The sequence below is a fragment of the Haliaeetus leucocephalus genome, unplaced genomic scaffold (assembly GCF_000737465.1).
Source record: "Haliaeetus leucocephalus isolate CR32 unplaced genomic scaffold, Haliaeetus_leucocephalus-4.0 Scaffold417, whole genome shotgun sequence".
NCBI lineage: Eukaryota > Metazoa > Chordata > Aves > Accipitriformes > Accipitridae > Haliaeetus > Haliaeetus leucocephalus.
Genome location: NW_010972853.1, coordinates 694315 through 718870, shown reverse-complemented (window position 1 = coordinate 718870; position 24556 = coordinate 694315). Strand labels below are relative to the sequence as shown.

At 48.0% G+C, this 24556-nt stretch overlaps 1 protein-coding gene across 8 annotated transcripts in view; it reads right to left on the bottom strand.

Moving 5' to 3' along the window:
- Positions 1 to 24215, bottom strand: part of SLC8A3 (solute carrier family 8 (sodium/calcium exchanger), member 3) — a 93205-nt gene extending 68990 nt beyond the window's left edge. For all 8 annotated transcript variants that reach the window (XM_010574146.1, XM_010574150.1, XM_010574152.1 and 5 more), the window contains exon 1: positions 22438 to 24215. In XM_010574146.1, the coding sequence (XP_010572448.1) occupies positions 22438 to 24203 (1766 nt within the window). In that variant the 5' untranslated portion in view covers positions 24204 to 24215. The remainder of the gene's footprint in view (positions 1 to 22437) is intronic.
- Between the last annotated feature and the right edge of the window lie 341 nt (positions 24216 to 24556).

Here is a 24556-nt window from a genome sequence, read left to right as displayed (position 1 = left end):
CCAAGCCTGGAGGAGCCAGGGCTCCATTCCCCACCACTCTTCCATGGGGAAGGGGCAGATCTCACGGCCTGTGCCCTCTTCAGCAGGCTGGAGCGGCACCCCTCTCTACTGAGGGAGAATTCATACCAAACCCTACGGGGATTTTCACAAGGCTTCGAGTTGCCACATTAGTCTCTGCTTACCCTGTCCAGCTGTCTATTTTAAACCAAGCACAAATGCGGTCCTTCAGCAAAGAAATGCTCCTATTGATCAAGCCTCCATCTGAAGAAAAGACTATTCTTCTCCCCTTACCTCTTCAAACAAGCCCATTAACTTTACTGCAGTTATCAAGGGACACCTCATGCCTGTGGACATGTCCAAGCCAGGCAGGATCCATACCAGGAGAGCAGGGAAAGTACAGGTCCTCACCGTAGCACATGACCTCTTGCAAGTGATGAGAAGTAGCTCAGATTTCAAAAATTATCCGTTTTAATTACACACAGTGAGATTTATAACATAGGCAGGAACATTTAGATAGCTGTTCAAATGCTTCTTTCTTTAAGAAATACAGTATTGAGATTGCTAAACTGGCAATACCCTGAAAGTAAAATTTGAAAGATCTTTCCTTCTATCTGAAAGGAAATGTTCTTCTATGCTTAACATATAAATAAATACATTAGACCCAGGGGTGTAATGCAGCAGGTGATTTCACTCCATTCAGCCCAATGCCAAGTGATAGTTTTCTGCATTACTACTGAAAGATGCTAAGCTGTGAGCTAATGTGTAGTTTGATGAACGTACTTGAAAAACCTATTTGGTGCCCAAAAGGAAGAGATGTTTAGTGCTGCGTGGCCCATGACACTGAAGATGCCCTGCTTTATATGCGTTTTGGATTCTGCATTCCCCTGATTTCAGCCCATGCCATTGGATATGTGCAAGGACCTGATCCTACACGGAGCTCTGCTAAAGCCAGTGCCCTGCCATACTGGCACCCAATGCAGGACAGATGCCTTCAGCTTCATCCCTACCTGCAGCTGGGCAGGCTGCTAAGGCAGCCATCTCTTCTGACTCAGTTCCAGTCTTCCTCAAAACCACTCTGACCCTTCTTACATGTCCCCTGTTAGGGCAGAGAAGCTCAGTCCTGGGCCTCCCTGGAACAGAGCGGTGCAAGAAGCAGTGACCAGGGGTGAGACTCAGGGCAAGAGACTTTCCATGATAACGCAGCATTAGGAAAGGTAATGGCTGCTACATTAACTCCCCATTTTGCATGTGGAGAAACTGCGGCACAGAGCAGTGATGCAGCTTCCCCACAGCTGCAGAGCAAACCAGAGGCAGGTCCAGGAGAAGCAGCCAGCTTCCCCCATCTTGTGTGCTACAAAGCAATGATTGGAAAAGGGAACCAGCCAAGTCAGGCAGGTCGACAGTAGCCACAGGCATATTAGCAACAGATTTAAACAACTTTTCCTGCTTGCAGCTGCCTCAGCTGCCCTGCGAGGACTCCCAGCTCACCAAGTCTGGCCAGTCAAACCACCACTGCACAGCCTTTATGCTAAACCGGGAACCTTGGTCCTGGGCTGGACTAGGTGCCCCCTCACGCACCCTTTCACCACTGTTTTGCTGCAAGGATTGCTAGTAAGAGAGCAGAGACACTTCCTAAACTATTCCCCTTAGAGCTGCATCATATAAGGCTATTAAGCGTGGCCAAAATGGGAAAAGATGCTCAACTGTATCACCATTGGGAAAAAAATCCCAACAGAAATTCTATCTAATCTAATCCTAGCCTACTCAGTTATGGCAAAAGGAGCCATAATAAAGGTGAGATTTCTCTTTTTGCCAGCAAAAGGGGATTTTGCCCCAGCAGCAGCTGGGAGCATAGCGCAAGAAACCGGTGTCAGGCTAAAATCCAGGCTGTGCCTGTACTGTGTGCTCGGCAGCTAGCGCTGCCAAGGAGCTCCACTGTTGCCAGAGCTCGGGGGTGTTTCTGGGTGCCCCAGTATGATGGCACAGTCCCAAATGGTGGTTCCCAAGTGGCCTTTGCTGGTTTCTTTGAGGACTGCTGACCTACCGCATCTTATCTGCTCCCCCCATCTTCTAGCGGGAGAAAGGACACGTGCTTCAGACATTGTGTAAGAAAACTGCAATCCAGCAACACTGGGAAGGGCTCATCTGCCTGGAGACACTCCAGAAAATTAAGCTGAATTAATTAGAAGTGGGAAGTTAAGGCATGAGAAAGCCCTGTGTGGACACTCACGCTCTGAAGTAACATGACCTCAGTTCAGTTTAGCTTAATCTTCCTGTAAAGGCAATTAGGCTAGAGTAAGGTCCCAGGAACGAGCTCATCCACACAAGGATTTAGCAGACTTTAACTAACGTCTGCAGACAGACCCTCAGTCAATAAAACCACAACTGGTCCAGGCTGGTTTTGAGACACTCGAGTGTCTATGCTCTATGCTCAGTGCACAGCCACCAACCTAGATGTCAGTGGCACTGTGCTCCAGTTTTGTTCCTTTTCCAAGTTTTCCACAGTTTCTGGGCTTATCTTCATCTCTACACTAAGAACCAGGTAGTTTAACAACTACCAGCAACTTCATGTCCATCATCACAGCAGAGGCCAGAGCCACCACAAGCTTCCTAGAGAGCAGCATGGCCATAGCCTGGAGTCAACCACTCCAGACACGCAGTTGCTACAGATACCGCTACAGGGTGTTTAAATAGCTATTGACCACTGCAGTCATGCTCTACTCTGCCAGCTCTGGTCTGCACAGAACATTTCTAGATGCCAGCCTATCACTATCATTTGGATGTTATTTTATTATTTTGTTGCGCTAAGATAAGTGCTTGTTTCTTGATTGCAATAGTAAATCAAGAGAAAGATGTCTGCACTCAGCCATTTGAAAAAAAAAAAAGATCCTCACTAAAAAGCATGATTTGATTTTGCTACGGAAAGTGATGCTTGAGTCTGCGGTCTTAGCTCAGCAGCCTTCTGGCACACATACTACATCAACCAAATTAAGGGGCAATATCAAGGAGAACACTATGATGGCAGAATTAATTTTGTCCCATGGCATGAAAGAGATGCTTACCCAAATGTAATTCTTTCTCTTCACACATGGTGCAGACATCAACAACATAACCACGTCTCGTTATATCGGTAAGTGCAACACCTCTCAGTACAGTGAATCTCTTTATGTATTACAGACCAAACTTCTCAGAGTCATTCATGAGAAAAGAGTTTAGTACACTGCTCTTACACAACATACTAGAAATTAAATATAACAGCATATAATGAGAGAACCGCTGCAGGCATATTTAGGCCACCTAAGTTTTGCAGCTAAAATAGCTCCAAAGTTAACTGTTTCACCCTCCAAAGCAGAGTGCTAATGGACAGTGAATGGCACAATACACAGCCATTGACTTGGAAGGGAATTTTTGCCTAAAAGGCTTAGAGCAGCGGCTTTCAACCTGCCATTTTGATGGCAGACTGTGGACTGCTCCTGAGGGATTCACAAAAGGTTACTGTGAAAAACAAGATCACTATACACTATAAAACAAAGTCAGATGTTTCTAAAGGGGCTCATATATCCCCCTAGAATATTGTGAAGGTGCCAAAAATTGAGAAGGGCTGACAACCCCTATATGAGGGACAAACTCCTTACTTTATTTTGCCTGGTTTACACCAGTGTAACTCTCTTAATGCGAAGGGAGCATCTTCTGATGTATACCAGTGGCTCAGCAAAAATTAAGAGAGGATTAGACATAGGTCAATTCAGCTGCACGTGGCAGGATCAAGATAATTAAACTGCTGAGGGTAGAGCAGACTGCAAAAATCCACAAGATGTTTCACATATGAAGCTCTGCATGTAGAAGACACTGACAGTACATTTGATTATCAGATAAACAGTTTGTAATTGTGTAATTAAATACCATTTTATAACTATACACACTGGGGGCAGAATTAATGTTCTGCTTGGCATTATTGACTTCTAGGACTTAATCATGCAAATGGAACGTTCTCTTAACGAGATTTTTTAAATTCACCTCTCTTGGGTTTAAATGGAGAATGCAAGAGAAGAAAGGTGGCTCTCCATCCCAGGGAAGGGTTTCTGCCCCAAACCATTCCCCGTCGGATGTGCCATGCTTGCCCCGGGCAGCGGTGCTCAGGACCCCACGGGACAGCGGTGCAGCCCTGCAGGTCCCCCGAGCAGCGATGCTCAGGACCCCACGGGACAGCGGTGCAGCCCTGCAGGTCCCCCGAGCGAGCGCCCTGCCCCAGCTCCCGCTTCAGGCAGCCGGCACAGCCGTGGGTTACTGGGGCACGGCACAGCCGCGCTCAGCTCCACGCAGCTTACTGCGGAACAGAAGTCATCCTAGCAGTGGAAAGGAAGGCTAAAGAGAAGCGAAACGGGAACGGCTGCAACACGTGGTGTTCATAAGCATCTCTGGCAGAAACTTAGCTGTGTCCAAGGCCTCCATTTCGTACAGTTCCCATGGCTGAACACCGTTCAGCAACTGCTAGCGCAGAACAAAGCTATGTTCCCTGCCTGATGCCAAAAGTGCCATCAAATGTCTGTCCTGCTTACACGTACTGAACATTAAACACCATTTAGCTGGCCCCAGCAATGTCCCAATTTGCCACTAATAGTCCTGCGTCAGGGTGCAGCACTCCGTGCTCTGCATGGATAACTAGCGATGGCAGGAGGTAGCTTGGCCCTGCCCAGCATCAAGTCTAATTTGGGAAAGAGCAGAAGGGAATGCAATGGTCTCCCCTCTGTATTCTGGCTCCCAGTCACCAGGAACTTAGAGACCATCTGCACCCCAGTCTGTATCCACCACAGTGCGCTGAACACAAGGGGCTATGCGAGATACTGCCCTTTCTAATCTCTTAAAACTCACTTACTGGAGGTGACACCAACATTATGTATGATGTTCCTCAGCTTTTCTTATATTTGCATTACTTGCCAACCCTGGCTCCTTTCTCCAAGGACTTTTAAAGCATATGAAGCAGAGATGCACTTGGAGGTGAAAACACAAGTGAATTGAGAAATGAAGGAGGGCTAGAGAAGGCAAGGAGATAAAAGATGCATATAGGAGTATACAGAAAGAGAGAGAAAAAAAGAGTATGACGCTCCCTCTGGTCCTTCAAGAAAAATGGAGGCTTGGTCCTATTCCCAGCTGCACAAGCCCCTACTGTTTAATGAAGAATCAGTATTCAAACAGGGAGCACAGTCAGCCCCGCTGTACAATACCCAGTTGTCCTCCATCCTCCCAGGGCATGTTTGATGAATTCAGTCAATGCTGCTAACCTTAGGCTGGAGTGTGGGTGGCTCCGTCGCCGGATGGCACAGCTTACACAGGGCCAGTGCCAAAAGCACTAATTTCAAGACTGATCTCTTACAGCATGGGGCCTACAGCACAACACGCTGCCATGCCAATACCCAGCACCCAGAGCATCCCCTCTCAGATTCGCAGGCTGCAATTAGCAGGTGAACGTGCCACCTTCCCCGGGGCTGATGAAAGCACCTCAGTCCCTATTGATTGCCAATCAATAGCCACTTCCCATCTCTCCCTCTCAGTTTCTGCAGTAGCAAGTGTTAGTAATCAAGTAAGAGTGGCAGGCTGATAAGATCCTGTTATCGGCGCACCAGCAAAATGGAATTCTAGATCTAATCTCCTATGTCACATTTCCAACCCTGATCACTGAGATTTAACCCCTCTGACGACTGAAGCATGTAGCCACAGCTGCTCGAGGGAAAACTTCCCAATCTCCAGCCAGGCCAAGGAAATCAATGGACGAGCCAACTTCGTGCTCCCACTGAAACCCAGGGAGAGCAGGAACAATTGCAGGGGAGGCCCCTAATGGTAGGGATTACTGTTTACTGCATCTTCTCATTGCTTCCTATTGTGCTTCCAAGTCACTGCAAGAAACAAAAGTGCCATGCAGCCAAAAGGGTCTGAACTGCCCTTTTATTCCAGTTTTCACAAAGAAACACTACCAAAAATTGAGGTTCTCAAAGAATATTTCACAGACTCTTCTTCTGGGCCTATGAAATCTCTACACCCTCTCAGCTAGGAAAAGAAAGTCCTTCCAATCCATAGGGGACTTAAATATTTCAGTGCTTACTCGCACTCCAGTCCTGGTAGACCTTGGTTAAAATCTTGTGTAAATAGCCCAGTTTCATGGCTATTTACTGACATGTCCTCATGGCATGTGGCCTTCTAGAGACACCTGGACTGCCTGAGAAGGGAAGCTTTAAATAAGCTGCCATGGCTGCACAGCTTCTGCTCTTCCAACTGATCAAGTCCAAATGACGTGGACATAACTTTGCCAACAAAACAGCAAATACCAGCAAAGAGACGGTTAACACAAGTCCCTCCACCCACTCTAACTGCGGGAGTCTTTCCATCACATGTAAGAGGCTTGAGCTCAGGCCCTCAGAAGACTAGTCTATTTAAAATTGAACGTTAACAGAAAAAAGAAGAAATTCAACGAGACGTCAGGGTTGAAAGACAGGCAGGCTGGCTGTTGTGTTACTTCACATGAAATACATAAAATCTGAGATCTCAAGAAGATGGTGCTTCTCCCCTCCTTATCATTAGCACTTTTTCTGACTACTATTTCTGGAATGTTTCTCCTGCTTTTTCTCCCTTTCTGCCAAGTCTGCTACGATGCCAGTGTCTGGAAGAGAAACCTGCTCTGGGGTCACCACTACCGGGCCCCACTCAGTTTCACACAACGGCGTAGCCCAGGGGCGCTTGCTTCAGCCCCCACAACCTCAGTGTGTGCCAGACTCTTAAAATGTAGAAATACCACCCAAAGGTCAAAGCAACAGATCACCAGGAGAGTATGTTGCTGCATGTCCTTGGCCATTTCCAGCAGTCAACAACATCTGCGTACAGCTGTGCAGGTGGAAAATTGACAGCACACGGTGAGTACATATCACACGTAGCCATCACGCAAAGGGACACCCTCTAATCCTGCCCAGGGGGTTCAGCAAGGACACTCACCAGACTGGGATATAAGCTGCTACCGCAGGGCTGTGCTCTCCCCAGGAGCTCTGCTATGTGTCTAGTAACCAACACCTCAGCTAGCCAGCACCTAAGAGCACTCGCCTGTTTCAGATGGGAAAAGGCACAAAACGGACTTTGGGTGGGAAATTCTAGCTTACTAGCTTTGCCTGGACATTCCCTCCAGCAGGGGAGAAGGTGGGCAGCCCAGAGAGACCTTCCCTTGACATCCCAGTGAGGGCCAGAGGTGCTTCCAGCTTTTACAGGGAATAAGCCTCTGCCACTGCCTGCAGAATCCCAAGTCAGTAGCAGTGACTTATTGGGCTAATACTTAAGACATACTATGCTGCTGACTCATGTCCACACGGACTGCCAGGTCCGTGGGGTCTCACACAGCCCACCCTGGGGAGCAACAGCCATTGAGACAGGGACACCATGGGGGCACATAACTGTGCGTATGAGCATAACTTCTGGGGATCAGTTACAGAACGGCGTTTAGAAATTTGTAGTTGAACATCACCATTGTGTAGGTGTCCAGCACTGTAGTTTCTCCACTGTGTTGCTGATATTGATCCTCCTTATATAGTTCACTGATTGCTGGTTAATTATATGTCACTGATAAATCAATGCAGCGCTTCAATCCTGATTTGGCTTAAACTGCACAAACTGAGCAGTTCTTCCCCACAGCACAGCTCCTTCCCTGCAGAGCTGCTCGCAGACATCTGGCCCCCAGCCTGCACCAGGGCAGCGGCTGACCCCATCCCAGCCACTGGACCTGCATTTCTCTCGCCCATCTTCCCGAGGCCCCTGTTGGCCCATTTCTGCTGCATGCCGAGGCCCCTCTAGCCAGCAAGCCACACTCCAGCGTACCAAGCTTCCCCTTGGACCACGGTCCCTATGGGCTCACTGGGGTAGGGCTGTATGTCACCCCATCATCCCTGGCATGGATGAAGATGCTGAACTGTTCAGGCCTTATGTTGAATCTTCAAGGTTGTGACTAGGAACTGGCTACCCATTAAACCTCAAAGCATTGACCACTATTTTTTCAGCCTGACAGGCCAGACAGCTTTTTAATCCATCTGGTAGTCACCTATCAAGGCCATATCTCCCCAGTCTGGCTATAATGATGCCATGGGAGAACACGTCAAAAAAATGAAAGCCAAGGTAAATGACACCCACTGCTCTCTCCATGGCCACCGACTCAGGCATCTCGTCACAGAAAGCAGTCAGGTTAGTCAGGCATGATCTGCTACAGTAAACTCATGCTGACTGTTCCCAGTCACCTTCCTGCACCTAGAAATAGCACAGTGTAACATACATCTACTCAAGTTGGTTGTCCTTCGCTGTAAAAAACCTTCCTTGTAGGTTCTCAGCCTGGTCAAGGCTAAAAGCAATTTAAAGTTGCTAAGGGACCCTAACGATCTCTGGAGAGAGGCTTGGGCAAGTAAGGGCTTATTGCACAAGTTGAGGTGGGCACGTACCCACATCACACACCTGGACATGAGCAGGCAGTGAGTGAGACCCTGCCACCTTTATGGATGGGTCTTCAGTCTCCACAATTCACAGAGGTGGTCACCAGGGTCTGGGAGCAGGTCCTTACTAGGGACAGGACAGGCAGCACGAGTGGAGGAGACAGTGGCACTACCTCCTGCCCACAACACACGTGGTGTGCTTGTGACAGAGAGAGGGGATGGCGTGCCCAGTTGATGCAAACAGGTAAAAACAGATCAGTATTTCCACAGCTGCTAAGAGGTTAGCAAGAGGTTGATGCTTTAAATGGCAGGGCTCTGGTGAGACACCACATCCCTGCAGGAGCCTCGCAGCAATAGCTGACATTCAGACCCAAGCGGGCTCCTTGGAGAGGGCTGCGGGAGCCCGGGGTGGCAGGGACAGCAGTGCCGCAGCACGACTTAAAGCCCACCAGCCTACCTCTGTTCCCAAAGAGGATCGACATACCCCGTCTGGGCACAGCAACCGAGGCATCTCAGAGGCAGCCCTGGACAGGCCACCCCAGGAAGGCTTTGACCCCAGCGCCTGGTGCTACTCAGCAGCCGTGCGGGAAGGCAGGCTGTGATTTCTGCAGCAGCTGTGCTCTTGCTGAAGAAAAGCATCCATTTTGAGTCCCTGCATCCCAGCCGTGCCGACCACCCTGCTCTCCGGAGCCTGCGTTTTCAACCGAGCACCACACAAACTCTCTCTGATCGCCCTTCCAGCACCGAAGGATGTTCAGCACCCGGGCACTCACACCTCGCTCACTGCGTGCTCCCCAAGAGCGGCACAACCCTCCTCGTGGGACGGGCACGCTGCTGCCGACCATGCCAGCCCCAAACCTGCCCAGCACGGGCAGCCCCTCGCCCTGACCACCCCCTGCCCTACAGTATCTCACAGGACCACAGGCTGCCAAACACAGCATGCCTACAAGCACTTGTTTTTTCTTGGCAGATAAAATGATCCTCCTGCCCAATTTCTTGAGCGATTTGGGATCCCTCCCTACAAAAGGAGAAATATAAACACAAAATACCTTTAACTGCTATGAGAAACTGCCTGAGGTAACCAAATAATATTACCTCAATATTCTTCAAGCACTCTCCATGCTCTACCTACAGGAGGTCAGATAACCTTGGGTGTGCTACTGTCCCACCACCTTGTTACAGAAAAAGCATGTAGCTGTTTCCAAGGCCAAGTGAAGCATAAGCCAGCTGGTAAAAGAGGTTTCCCTAGGAACAGAAAACCAAGGTGTTGCTCCACAACAATTTCCTTGTGCAAATGCAGGTGAGCAGTGAGAGTTACTCCAGAGCTGTGGTGAAAACACAACCCTAACACAGCCAGGGAAAAGCCTGCCACAACTGTTCGCCTAAGTCTCTCTCCTGTTCTAGACAAGGATGTGGTGCTCGAGAGCCACCAGGATTTACATGATTGTTCAACATTTTCTTTCATGCCAAATTTCTCGCTTTGCTGCAATGTTTGGAGTAGGGGATCATCATTACAGATACCTAGATGCCAAGAGGGAAGATGATGTGCATGGGGAAGAACACGGCTTCTCTCTTCACTCCAAGCCATACTCAGTAAAAGGCAGCGCCGCCGAAAAAGATTAGATGGCTTCCCAGTGCGACCCGAAGCATTCACCAGCAATAGGTAGTGGGACAAGGTAGGCTCCAAGGTGCTATGGTTTGGGTTTTTTGTTTGGTTGGGTTTTGGGGTGGGGGAAAGAGCAGGGGCAGAGTAGAGACAGCAGCAGCAAAAGAGCAGGAAGCAAAAAAAATAGCTCCTCCTTCCCTTGGCTTGTCTCAGCAAGGCTGGAAGTTTCTTTTCCTACCAGTTAGTGGAGGAGGAACTAGGAAATAAATTTCAATCCACCTCCAAGACATCCCCACTGACTGAGAAGTCCTGGCTGAAGTACTGGCCTTGCAGCAAGAAACCAAGCTCCAGCGCCACTTTAGGGCAGAAGACCAAGGCCCCATGGCTCTCGGCAAGTAATTCTCATCCATTTCTTTTTCTCATTCCAGCCACGTTGCTCTCTATCTATCTGCCTCTCTCCAGACTACTTTGCAATTCATAGCTAAGGTCTTTCGAGCCCTGGACATACCCCTACCAGGGCTCCGCTGGCCAGCGATTCCCTGTGTAATTGTCCCCATGGAGAGAACAACGCCATCTAAACAGACCTCTGCTCCACCTTTGGCGATTCATCCCCAAAATGCCAGTCAAGGACACACACTGGGATTCAGATCCATTGCCTTCAAGGTCAGCACAACATTCACCCACTTCCTAACAGGAGCAAACCTCGCTCATCCACTGCCTCTGTCAGATCTCAAAGGTCCCCTCCCTGCTTCCTTCTCATATTCCAGAGGTTCCCAGCTCACTCAGAGCTCCAAGATTTGAGGGCAAAAAGACACTTTGGGGCTGACAGCCAGCAACACAACAGCACTCACAGCAACTACAATCTTGTGATGGGTAGATGGGTTTATTCACATGGGTGGACAAACTTCCTGGGAGAGCCGTCTGAACCTACAGCAGGGTTAGGGCAGTACAGTCTCAGCAGTGCATCGTCAGACCTGTACAGACTAGGGGTTTCCTTCAATCACGAGGCACCTAATACTGTTTCCTAGCAGACTTCTGTGGGGAAGGAAATTCCTCCACGTGATTTCTTTAGGTACTCAAAGTCACTCCAAGGCCCCACCCTGCCCTCCCTCTCTGGTTTCTGCAGATTGATTTAAGCTGATGCCTCTGGTGAGAATGAATTGGAATTAGTGTCCCCTACACAGTGGTCAAGTCTGGTGTTCCTTACTTCTAGCCTTAAACCATTTCAGATGCTGTGATGCTGCGGTTTACACCGGAGGCAGCTGCATTTCAACTGGCACTACAATTATTTTTCTCCCCAGAACATCCCAACTTGTATCAAAGTTTTACAGGGTATCAGCAGGAAGGTAGGACACTGCCTGTTATGGAGCTCAAGCCCTTCAGCACATTCTGTATCACAGGTTCTTACTACCCAACAAGGGGCAGAAAGACAAGTTTAAAGGGTTAAGGAAAACTTCCCATCCTTCAAAATTCCCAGGAAGCTTCAGAGAAGATGGCAAGGGTGGAAGCAAGCAGCCCCGGTCAGAGTTGTCCAAAGGTTGGGAAGAGGGATGTGGGGGCAGCGATGCTCACGTGCTGCTAACAGGTTTATTCCGCTGGCAGGGATTCCCTTCAGAAGCATTTGGGTAAGTGCTGTATACCGCCGAGTTCAATCTGTGCTAAGCAGATTAGTTCCTTACCGGTGAAAGGTTCTGGGCAGCAGCAGAGAGTTGCTCACCATGTGATACGAGGGGGCTGTCATTACGTTTCACAGATATGATATAATTATATGCTCCCTGGAGGGTACTTCTAATTGAATTATAGGGTGTCTCACAAGTATTCTGGGCAGCAGTTTGAGGAAGCTCTCACCGCCCAGAACAAGATAGAGATACCCTTTAATTCCATTAGATGTACCCTCCAGAGAGCAGGCCATTATTCTATGCAGCAATTCACTTTAAAAAAAAAAATCATCTCCCCCCAAAATTGGAAAGGAGGTACCCTCAGCAGAAGTTTGCTGTTGCTGCATACCTGTCCCTCGTGCCTCTCCTCCACAAGCTCGCAGCCCCATGAACGTCCCTCACCCATCACCCAGGAGAGCCCTGCACCACAAGGGAGAATTCCCTCGCCGAGGGCAGCCGCTGTTCCCCGTCCCGGGGGGCTGCTGGGCTCCCTTCCCAGCACAGGGCCAGGAGAGACAGCGCTGTGCGAGGTGTCACATGCCAGGCTAGATGTATGAGGGAGTCTCAGCCTCCTCAGAAGAGACCCTGAGAAGTGGTCCCCAAAGGCAGCATATTAACAGTCCCAGGCCAGCCCAAACAGGGGCTCCAGTCATTACGGCACATGCTGGCAAGGTTTCCCCCTCAGCCTGCCCATCAAACAGCCCGGAGCTGCAAACAGCTGCCCGGCTCCCTCAGAGACAGCCAGAGCAACCCCCAGGACAAGGCAGCTTGCTCCCCTGAGGCTGGCCATGCTTCCATTACTTGGGCACCCAAAGCTATGCTCCCTTGGGCATATTTCAAACCTTGGATTTTGATCTCCATTTTAGTCCGGACTCATTCAGTTTTTCCTCATGAACCAGGTCTTCCCAGGGGAGCTGCAGCACCAGGCTTGCAAAATCAGCTGCCCTGCTGCCCCAGCACAGCCCGCCTGCAAGCGGCACGTGGGGGACCAGCACCCCCGAACTGCTCTGCACCATGGCACCTCACCTCCTCGGGCTCCTGGCTGGCCAGAAGCACTGCACAGGAACACACGTGGGAATTCCTGCTCCCCACAGAGCTCAGAGAAGAAAAAACCCACCTGTCCGCTTACTGATGCTCTCCCAGCACCAAAGGCAACAGCTCCTTTGCTCTTTACCCTCTCCTCTGGGGGCTGTGCACCAAGGAAACCACCCTGCACTTCTCTCCTGCTCTGCCGCTGCGGTCTACAACTGACTGTCAAGGCAGGGGAGATGTCACATCTGTTATGCCTTTTTTTGCTGCTCTGTACCATACAAAGGATGGGATAATCAGGCCCCTGAGCCTTTTTTTTTAAGTCACCTCAAGGGAAAGCCAGCACCAGCTGCCCACCACAAAGTCTAATGACCTACTGAAGCTGCCGTCAGCTCTGACTCCCACAGACCACGTCTAGCACTGCTCCACTTGCCGGGCCACAAAAAGAGCAAGAAAGACAATTACGCCAAGTACTTGCTAATTATAGTAAATTAAGACCTTCCGATAGGACGGGCACCACAGTTGCTGCTGAGATAAAGTACATGAAGCTCCTCGCACATCCACAGCGCTACAGCCTTGCACACCAGCAGTAGCCGGGCATCCGATATGCTCCACCCTGCTACAGCTTTCAGGTATTGCTCTGCAGGATACAGCTGATGAAACCCTAGGAGCCCAACTGCTAGGCAAGCAGCTATTGCTCATACATAGTCTGTTCACTGTGCTTTTGCATTATTCACAGCTCTGCCCACCTCCAGCAGTGTCAACTAACGGGACATATCTGGGAAAAACTGCCAATTCACACGTCGTCTCTCCCCAACTCCACTACAGAAAGAGAAAACTACTGTAAGCTATCAAAGCTAACCATAACCCACCCCAAAGTAAAGAAGCATTTCTGATGTTTTGGAAAACAGAGCACTGTACTTATTTAGTCTTGCACAGTCAATACGCTGGTCCTGGCACATCCTTCCTAAACAGCATCATGGTCCCATTGTCTCTACTAAGGGAGGTGGAGATCACAGTATTAAGCCAAAACTCTCAGGCAGATGAGGTAAAGAAGAGACCAACACAGCAGGGAACACAGGTAAAGCAAAGATAAGCAGAGCAGAATTTCTACATTAAATATTCATAGCTTTATCATGCTTTTTTTTCCTCTAAAGGATAAAAGCAGAGAAGCACAGTGCTCAGGTGGGGATTTTTATGAGGGTAGGACTCATTTGGCTTGCTTATCTCACGGAAAGAAAAACAGAGGCACAAAAGGTAATTCCTACCCCATTTCACTTTAACAACATACTTTTACACAGAGCACCAGAGAGGCGCAGCAGCAGATAAACCATTTACGACACACTCAGCACAACAGCCGCAGCGCGGGCAGGAGTGACCACTCCTGGAAACTCTGTTTGCAGAGGCGAATGGAGGAGAGAGAAAAAGCCTCTTTCCTCCACAGCACCTAAAAATGGCAAAAGAGATATTCCACCATCTAACAGAAGGACCAGGAGATCAGAACCATGGCTTTTGCTGACATGGGGTAGAGCATCAAGTCCTGGCCTCTCTGTAATACCCAGAAGGGCTCGACGCCAGCACCTGGGAGGAGCGCAGCAGCACACAGCGGAGGGGGTCAGGGACCCCATGCCTAGAGGAGGGTCTCCAGGTGCCGCAGTCCAGCTCTGGGACCACACCACACTCCACGTGAGGCTGCTCAGGCTTCGAGGCAGCTCAGCAGATGCCTCCGTCGGCCTCCTAAGGACAGGTCCCGCAAACCCCGACAGGAAGAACTGGTCCTACCTGATGTCCAGGCTTCCATCCCGCTGCCCTTCCAGCGCAACCCACCCAAAGCAGCCGGAGCCCGCTCAACACCAGGACCGGCTTCAGCTGAAACGCTCGCAGCAGCCTGTGCTGGCACCCAGGCAGAGACTTGAGGGGCCTCATCTGTCAACAGCCCATCTGCTAAGACAGCTGTAAATATGTACCAGTCCACATTCCTCCCAGCTTTAAATCTGCTGTTTTCACTCAAGCTAAACAGAGGATGAACTTGGTCCTCGCTGCTTCTATCAGCTAGCATAGCAAATTCTCTTATCACCTTTTATCCTGACATGAGGTAAATAAGAAACAAGCCACACTGCTAGCAACAGGTAAATCATCTCTTATTTGAAGCAGCTGCCACCTTCCATCAGGATCAGCTGTTTCTACTTAGCCACAACAAAAATGTGCTGGAGGACCTCTGGCTAGGGAGATTTTAGACTCTGCTGTTCTCCTCGTCTCATTTAGAAAAGGATAAGCCCATATTTAACTCGGAAACTTTGCTGGCGCTCTGATCTGTTAGGAGTCACAGACACATTTCAATGATGCTGTAAGTAACATTCCCACTGTAGGTTAACAAAAACCCCTGTATGTACTTGGAGTGATAGATGGTCTACCAAGCCTTGCTACCAGCATCTCTTCTTATCCCCTGAAGCTGCATCGTTCAAACTGTGCCTTCCCCTCCTTCTTATAGGTGGGAAACAAATATGACCTCTACAAACCTGTATGTAAAGGGCATGATGTCTAAGCCACTCATTTGCAAAGGTGCTCCACACCAATGCATGGGTCTGTATGAGTAAAGGAGGTGAAGCTCACGCAAGCCACAATAGACTTGTTTTATCTTGGATCAATTCTGGTCTGTTGTTTGTTTTTACACCCAAAACTTGGTTGTGTCATTTAGCAGGGTGAATTTCCCTGTGTTTGCTCTAAACTAGGAATATCGCTGCCCTCTCCGATACCTCCCAGAACATCCCTTCCAAGGGCCTCCTACTTCGGGAACCTGTGAGCTCCCCAGGGTTTCTCTGCTAGATCAGAGCACGCACCAGCTCTGAAGAGCCAATCTCTGCCACATGCCTCTCTTTTGAGCTGGGGTCCGAGACCTCTCCTGTTTAATGCTGTCATATAAACTCATACAAATGCCTCCTTTGATGGACAAGAAGTCACAGTCTCCGAGACAGGATGTCATTTGTCCTTCTTCATGGACAGATGGCAAGTATGTCCCCCTGACACCTGCCAATAGGACTATCTGGGAAGGTAAAGGTCAGCTCAGGGCTTCTCTTCTTCCCAGGATGGTGCCACAGTCTCACATTTCTGCAGGCTGATTTTACATACACTCCAGGAGCAGTCCCCTGACGCCTTACACTAATCCCCTGCAGGTCACATCACCTAGACCTCACAGTGGGACTACAGCAGAAACCCGGAGCGTGCATGTGTGTGTGTGCAAAGCACTTCAGTCAAATTAGAAACTGGTACTGTTAAGAACACTGACATGAGAATTTCACAGCAAGAAGGAATAACAACAGCCTTTCACCACTGGCAACAGTGAGGGAAGGTTTTTTTAACCGGAGGACAGCTGCTACTGTTTTCCCTTAATCAGAATTAAAACAGGAATCAAGAACTTCTAATTTATGTGAAGGTGTAGGAAGAGAAAGCCAGAAGCTTACCCAATAATGGAAACAAACTGGAGAAGAGTTTGGAGGATTCAATCTCAAGTAGGCTCTAACGGAAGGAAGCATGTCCCGAGAGAAGGAGACCATCAGCCTCACACAACGAATTCTCATTGCCTGGAGTCCCACTAATCAGTCTTAATTTTTCTGAGGGCTGTTCTCCTCAGAGCCCAGAGCCTTAGGATCAGTGCATGGTGTATGAGAGCTGTTGAGCAAGAGTTGAGACTAGATTACCAAAGTAGTTTTGTTATAACCTTGGTTATTAATCAGAGTCATCACAGCTGATACAAATAAACCAAGGTCTGCAGATGCAGCACCCCTCCATGTCATGTGATGACCATTTAATTTAGGAAAATGAGCACCCAAAACCACAGTTACTGGCGAGAGCTTGGGGGAATAGTGAGATATTGCAGCTACTGCCTATACGTGTACCAACCCGATTTGCGATGGCTGGGGGCAGGTTAGCAAATCTGCATAAATTCACTGTGGTCCTGAGTAACAGGAAATTACAAGCTTGATGTACACAGACCTTCTTCTGGATAGAGCACAGGCCAGCAGTTCAGGGAGATCAGTTTTATTCCTGTCTTTGCCTCTGATCTGCTGGGTAATCCAGAGAGAAGAGAATTCACTTTCTTTGTATTCCCCGCCCCCCATCTGCAAAATGGGAATAATGTAATACTTTGCAAAAGAGATGGAGGGACGAGATCTACTGATGAAACACCATGCAAAAGAGCTAAGTATCATTAATAGCATCCCCCTCAAAATGCCACAACCATGACTGTGTAGGTGATCAGATTAAAAAATCAAGTTGACAGTTTCCTCGGGCGCTGAATGGCAAAAAGGAAGAACAATTAATTACACCAAATTTCAGTATGATGTCCTTCAACCAGAAACCTGCCACTCGCCTTTCTCCACTACCACCTTCACCAGATCTGCTGGGAGAAGCTAACAGCCGCCACGGCAGGACCACAAGCAAGGGGTTAGGGCCCAGGTAACTCTGCACCCAAGCACAGGTGGACAGGAGAGGAAAAGGCAGAGGAAGGAATACTGACCTTCCCACCAAACCAGGGTGGCACAACACACACGAGAGAGGGTGTCAGCAGCAGCAGCACATGGTGGCTGCCTGGGGCAGTCGTTAACCACTAGCCTTGGGGCTCAGCACCAACCTGAGCTTGACCCAGACAGGACCACCTCTGGCACGGCTCTGGCCTTCACATGAATACGTACACGCACACTCCATGAGCCCCCCCTGCCAGAAGATGCCTGAAGCCCCCAACGGGAAGAAAGGCATGTAGTTTTCCGCTGCTCAGTGTCATGGCAGCACTTTGGAGGCCCAGCCTCACAGAGCTAAGCACACACTCGGAGACAGCCCAAGGCTCACGGTGACTCTGTGGAGCAGCCACAGCAGCCTGGGGGGCTTCTCTGGGGAGGAGCAAACAAGAAGAGGCAACGCGCAACTTGCATACAATGTCCTGCCCAAATCCTAAAGGGGAAAAAAAAAAAAAAAAAAACTCCCTGTAAAGGCGGGCTTAATATGTTTGTCTCCAGCAGTCTCTGTACGAATGGAGAAGACAGCCCTTTTGTTACTGAGAACTCTGCCTAACGCACAGATAGATAAGTGACTGTAGGTTTCCAGGTTACTAAAGTTCAGCCATACTGACCTTGCAGGCCGTTGAATACCAATTTAACACCACAGCATCTCTCAACACCCAGCTCCTTCCTGAGCCACAGGCAGTACTCCGAGAACTACAGACTCAGGGTAGATAGCTACACTTCTAATAGCCTTCAGGTCCTGCAAAAAAATTGAGCAACAAGCAACAAAGGCAAGTAACAAAGTAGATCTCTTGGCCTAAACGGTAACTCAATATAGCTGCTGCAAGTGACATGGCCACAGCAGAACTTGTCACTTTATTTTCTAGCTGGCATATCAGTTAGCTACTGGTAACTTGTGTATCTTCCTAAACTTTCTAAAGCAAGACCTAGGCAAATTTCCATATGAATTTAAACAGTTTTAAACAGAGGAAACAATTTAAACAGAGAAAATTTAATTTAAATTTAATGACTTGCTGGGAGTTCCCTTTATTATGCAAAAAGAAAATCCTTTAAAACCCAATTCACTTTTTGCTGCTGGATCTTAATGATTTCTTTATTGCTTGGACATGATAAAGCAGCTAGGTCAATCCTTCTACATTTTCATACCTCCAAGAACCTAACACTTATTTCCATAAAAAAATCATTTAATAGAAAAGTGTTTGGTCATCTTGCAAAAAAATCAAACCAAACAAAAAAACCCCACCACCCAAACCTAAGTTTTGGACTTGATTTTTTGAGAGTTTCCTTTTAGTCAATAAGAGAGCTAGGATTCTGCTTCAGCTGCTTAGGTCGCATGTGACCCTCACTGGAGCAGGACTTCAGAAATAACAAGTGTATTAAAAAAAAAAAGAGTCAGCATAATCAAATATTTGAGACCTGATCAATTCCCTTCTCAGCAGATGACAGTGTTCAAGATTATATGGCTTGATTTACAGCTGTCCAACACTCACACACACCCATACACACACACACTCTGCATGGGACCATATTTTAGTAATAACAGCATTGTTTCAAGCCTCCTCATCTCAGCCTGCTTTCTCTTGTGCTCCCACCCAAATGTGAGTAAGGAAACTTTGACCATGTTAGTCTAGAAAGAATCACAGAAGCAATAAGCAAGACCCGGTGGCAGGATCCATTTCCCTCTCATTCTGTAATGTTTGCATCAACTCAGCTTTTCTTAGTCCCACATATTTTAGGGAAAGCCTCTTAAAAACGGCCCTGAGAGTTTATTTTACCTTGTTATATTTAAGTGAAGACCCCTTCTCCATTAGTTTTCTGGGAAAGTGCTTATCCTTGTCCCTGGGGATTTAGTAGATGGCAGCACCTCTCCTATAGTTTAATCCCAAGGATGCTGCGTAATCCAGTGCCCCTCAGATTAATCTAGCCTTTGCTACACTTAAGGAGGCTGACCTACAAACTACTTACAGATCACCTGCCACTGCAGAATGCAAGCTGAAATTTTTAAATTTGTGTGTCAGAGAATGAGCTGAGAGCGTGAACGGAAGTTTTTACTCTCCTCCAGTTTACACCGGTCAGTGCTTCTTTGTGGCTGTAGTCCTGCAGATCCTTAGCATACATGCATAGCCACAGCAAACCTTAGCGCTGTCTTACGTGTTTGCAAGATGCTGTTAATTCATTTCCTTCCTCCATGAGTCAAAAATCTTCTCAAAGTGACTCCACGAGGAGAATGACAAGGTTAAAGCAATGAAGTAGGCAGGACTCCATCCACGCGCAGCTCCGACACCAGCATGGAAACCAGAGCCCAAGTTTCACCTTTCCTAGGCGAGGGCCCAATCAGTAGTAGGCTGAAGTGGGGAGCACGTAGCTTGTCACTGCTTTCAGGCCCCCTGTCCTTAGCATTGTCTACTGACCATCTTAAGCTTCCTGCTTTCCCCTCCATTCTGCACCAGGCTTTGGGGACCCTCTGTCCCCCCCTCAGTGCGCAGGGGATGTCAGTACCTCGTGGTGCGATCCCCCACGGTGGCAAGGCATCATTTAAGAGGCAGAGCCTCAGATATTCAGCCAGGCAACCTCCTGGCTATTTGGTGACCCAGTGTCTTCATACAGCCTTTTACCCAGTGATATCATGACCAGTCACTCATACGCTGCCCTCTGGGTCAGCAAAACTGTTCCAAACACCCTATCCACCCATCTTCCCAAACTGGGCTGCCTAAAACTAGATAGTGTTTGTTGGAATAGTAGCATCATGGGTCTGAACTCCAAATTCAAACCTGAATCACCTCAAATTTGTTTGCAGCCTAAATAGTTGTTCAAAATTATTTTTCTGCATTTGGATTTAGGAAAAAAAAAAGGAAGGAGAGATTAAACCTGCCCATTAGTGCTTCCAGGTTTCTACAGCTGCTTCCACCCGCACCTCAGAGAAGCACTGGCAAAGTACAGCAACTGACCTGTGTTCACTAAATTTAAAGGCCAAGGGCTGATTACTGAGAACTACCTTCACATGTTTCCAGCCCAAAACTCCATTCCCAGAAGACCTGCAGATCTAAAAAACCAGGAGTGAAGAAAGGCAGCCTGCTGGCTGACATGATCTCCTTCCTTGTTAGGCTTACTACTTTGATTAAGTGCTACATTGAGCCAGCTACATGAATTCCAGCTTTAAAAGAAATTAATCTCTACTAGCCATACGGTCCCCATGGCCACTGTGGCTAGCAGGCTTTGCTACCAGCACTCTTCTGATGCAGAAGCAAAAGTCACATTAATGCATTAGGTGTGGGCACAGTTTTAAGTACACTGCAAATGTCTCATCTGTCCTCTAGGGCATCTTCTCTGGGTCACAAAACACAGTGTTAAGCAACTTAGATATATTTATTTTCTGGACTGCCTCTGTTTTCATTACAGTCCGTCCCACAAGGATGCGCGTGGTCTTGCTGAATGTGATTGGGTTTAACCCAAGTGAAACAGCTATGAGGGTATGCTCTGACCTTCTGTCACACTTTTCAAAATAAAAAGAAGTCTTCCATCAGCCAGAACATGAAAGAAAGGGAGTACAGTTTGGAGTAAGATGGCTCATGGGCTTATTCTCTGGCACCCCAAATCTGCTGGCCCTTCACTGATGGGTCTTCTTCAAGCAAGAAAAGTCTCTTTAAGACCTAGCTGAAGCAAGGTAGTACCCGTTATATTTTAAGTGGTCTACTCACAGGATGCTGTAACCACACATCTGACATTCTTCTTCACTTTCTCTAGAGAAATCAGCTTGCGGCCCAATTAAGGAGACTAACCTGCATGGCCCATCTCCCTGAAAAGGCCAGATGAGGACAGCTGATCCTCTTCCATCTCTGATAGTGGCTAAAGCCAGCCAACCAGGAGCTTCTCTTCCTTTAACAGGAAGAACGCATACTTATAATCAAGCAACAGGACTGTGGATATTAGCTGGATTAAATGGTTTAGTGGGCTAAGGCAGAAGGTGCTACTGAATTAGGGCATCTCTGCTCCATAGCATTTAATATATTAACATCCTTTCAGGTACTGTATTGGGAGGCTTGATACAAAGATTTCCTTTCTCTGATGCCAGTTGCAAGTCTGAGCAATTCTTCCTTTGATGGCTCAAGTGATTAGGTGTTAACAAGAGGAACCTAGGCACTTAACACCAGGGAGTTTTAGCACCAGGCTCACACCCCTCTCCCTCTCCCTACTCAGCTAAGGGATTTTTCTCATTCCTCACTAATGTTAACAGCAGGTACTTAAAGCAATTAGACATTATCGCCTCTCTGGTCTTTATTACTTCCTAGCTTTGTATCAGCTACTTTGTACGCAATAAAAGAGCTGAATTAACAGGACTGGTGCAGACTATTCTGCTTCCCTTCTTTATTCTGTATGAAAACACTGGGTCATGGAGCCACATGGACAGGCTGTGAGCTGCAGTGCTTTAGACCATTATTGCCAACTGCCATGGTATTTTACAAGGGGAAAACCCACAGGTAGTAAAAGAACAAACATACGGAGATCATAGAGAAGGTGTCGTGGGGAATATGGGTAGAACATAGGGACATAAAGGCTGGAAGGATTTCACAAGTCCAGCAGAATAGCTTGCAGCTGTGCCTATGCTGTGAATTAGCTGCCACATGGACCTGCAAGTTGCACAGGCAGCCTAGGGACACAGGTATGATGTGTTGCTCCTATGAAAATAAAGCCCCATGTCTGCTGAGCAGCTCTTGCTTGCCTGGGAATAACTGTTGTAAACTTTTCATGTAGGGATTGCAATAAACTCCTGTGCGCTCTATGTTTGGCATTGAAAAAGAGGCTTTCCCATATTTGCCCAGCCAGATAAAAGCTTGCCCTTTTTCCTCTCTCTCTACCTTAACTCTCCATTAACCTTTAGCTTTAGTACAGGACCTCAAAGAATGATATACTTTCCTCCTACCTGCCCCCCCACCCCCCGCCCCTCCAAGCATTTCTAAGCCTCACTTTGTCATTCCCAAGAGGGAAGGGACAAGAGCTTTAAGCTCTTAAATCCTGCTGTCGGTTCTTGCCTGAAAGAGGTAAGTAGGGAAACTGATGGAAAGCTGAAGAAAGGAGCCTGTCCCTTGTCAGCGTTCACCTGCAATGGATGCAACATGTGGGGTTAAACACCAAAACTAGACTCAGGAACAGAAATGAATTGGGGTACTTACACAGTTTCATCATTCTTGAACTCCAACTCCCCGTAAGTGTCTTCAAAGTCTTCTCCACCTCCTTTTGCTGTCCCTTCTACTGTCCTAAATGGCACTATGACTGTACCCCGAGCACCTGATGTCCTTAGGACTTTGACTTCCATCACACCAATGCTCTCACTGACATGTATAACATCACACTCAAATGTGAAGATGCCAGCATGGTCATCATCCAGTATAGTCACTGTGGCCACACAAGGAGAAGCCAATATGGCCTTTGGGTATGGGGAGTTACTGAGCTCTGGAGGTTCCTCACTCTCCACCACACGGAGGTTACTGAGCCGCACAAAGAAATGCTCATCTTCCTCAAAGATGTCATCGTCGATAATTCCCACTGAGAACTCCTTCTGGGTCTCCCCTGATTTCAAGACAACAGTCCCCTCTGTGAACTCATAGTCAGCACCGGCATTGGCAGAGCCATCCTCTGTTTTATAGTCCACATAGATGGTCTTGGACATGTCCCCTCCTTTCCGCACCACTGTCAGGAGAACGGCACCACAGTTCTCAAGACACTGGTAGGAGCATGGGTCAAAATAAATTTTGGAGATGAATTCCTCAGGTTCATCTGGCCGCACCTCATGCAAGCTAGTGCTCTTCTTGGCTTGCTCAGCGGCGTGCTTCTTCAGAATATTGCCAGCTCCCGTCATCATTCTGGTAGCTTGAATGCGATAAAAGGCCCTGCTCTTTTGCTGATGAGACAAGGCATAGTAGTTAGCCATCTCTACCAGCTGGTCCAAGTCCTTTTCTGGGTGCTTTTGCTTCAGGTCCTTAAGGATCCGGATCATTTCTTTGCGAGATTCATCTACCTCCTTCCCCTCCAGAGTCACTAAGTTTCCATCTAGAAAGTGGGAGTTCATCATCTTGCCATCCATCTCAATTCCCTTCGGGTGATCACCTTCTGATTCTATGATAATGCCCCTGTGCTTGTCAGTACGGTACTTTTTGTGCATGTACTTATAGAAAAGCAGACGCCTATCTGCTATCCAAGCCAGAAGGACGCAAAGTGGAAAGAAGAAAAGTGTGAGCAGGCCTTCCCAGACCTGAACCACACCTGGAGAGAAGACAGCAAGGATCATGTACAACCAGATGTAAGCAAAGATGCTCCACGCAGCTGTGACAAAGAAAACCCTCAGGTGTTTTATCTTCCTGGTTTCCCCATCAGGGATCACATAGACACAGATGGCAATGATGATAAACATATTGAAAGCAGCACTGCCAACAATTGTAGACGGCCCCAGGTCTCCAGCGATGAATCCATGCCCACACACTTCTATCAGAGACAGAAGGATCTCAGGAGCAGAGGAGCCCAGAGCCATGAGGGTCAAGTTGGAAACAGTTTCATTCCAAATCCGAATGGTGGTCGTCGTGGTCTCTCCATTGGGTTTCTTAATCGTGATTTCTTTCTCTTGCGATGTAATGACCTCTATAGATGCCATGAAACGATCTGCAATGATGGAGACTCCAAGGAACATGTAGATCAATGCTACAAAGTATACGATAACACGGGCAATTTTGTCCCCAAGGGATGGGTTTTCTGGGTACCATATTGGCAGGATAACACCTTCCTTGCAGTCAAAAGATCCTGAACACGAGCTGTTTTGTACTGAACTGGTTGAGTCTCCCGTCAGGCCAGCATCCACCTGCAAACCATGCAAAAACAGCACAAAAGTAACCAGCCCAAAATGGAGGAAGGCTGAGGTGACAGGCTGCAAGCTTAACCACGCCATACACAAGATGCAGCTTCCACTGTGTAGATCCAAAAAGGCCGAGAACCTGAAACAAACAAAACAGAGAGGGGGGAGGGAAGCATGAGAGAAAAGGAAGATCCAACATTTACCCAAACGCACTTGAGTATCTCACCACTGAAGAGTACTGGTAGAGATGCATGGGTTGTCTCTCTGTCACTTTGAAGAAGGTATTTAGCAGGGACTCTAACAAACTGCAGCATTTACATGCCCAGCAGATGAAGATCAATTGCTAGAAAAGTAACTCAGAGGAAAAGTGTGTATATATATAATAGCCCACTCCTGACCTACAACATGTGCAATAGGAGTACTGAGTGCTCAGCTGCCACTCATTT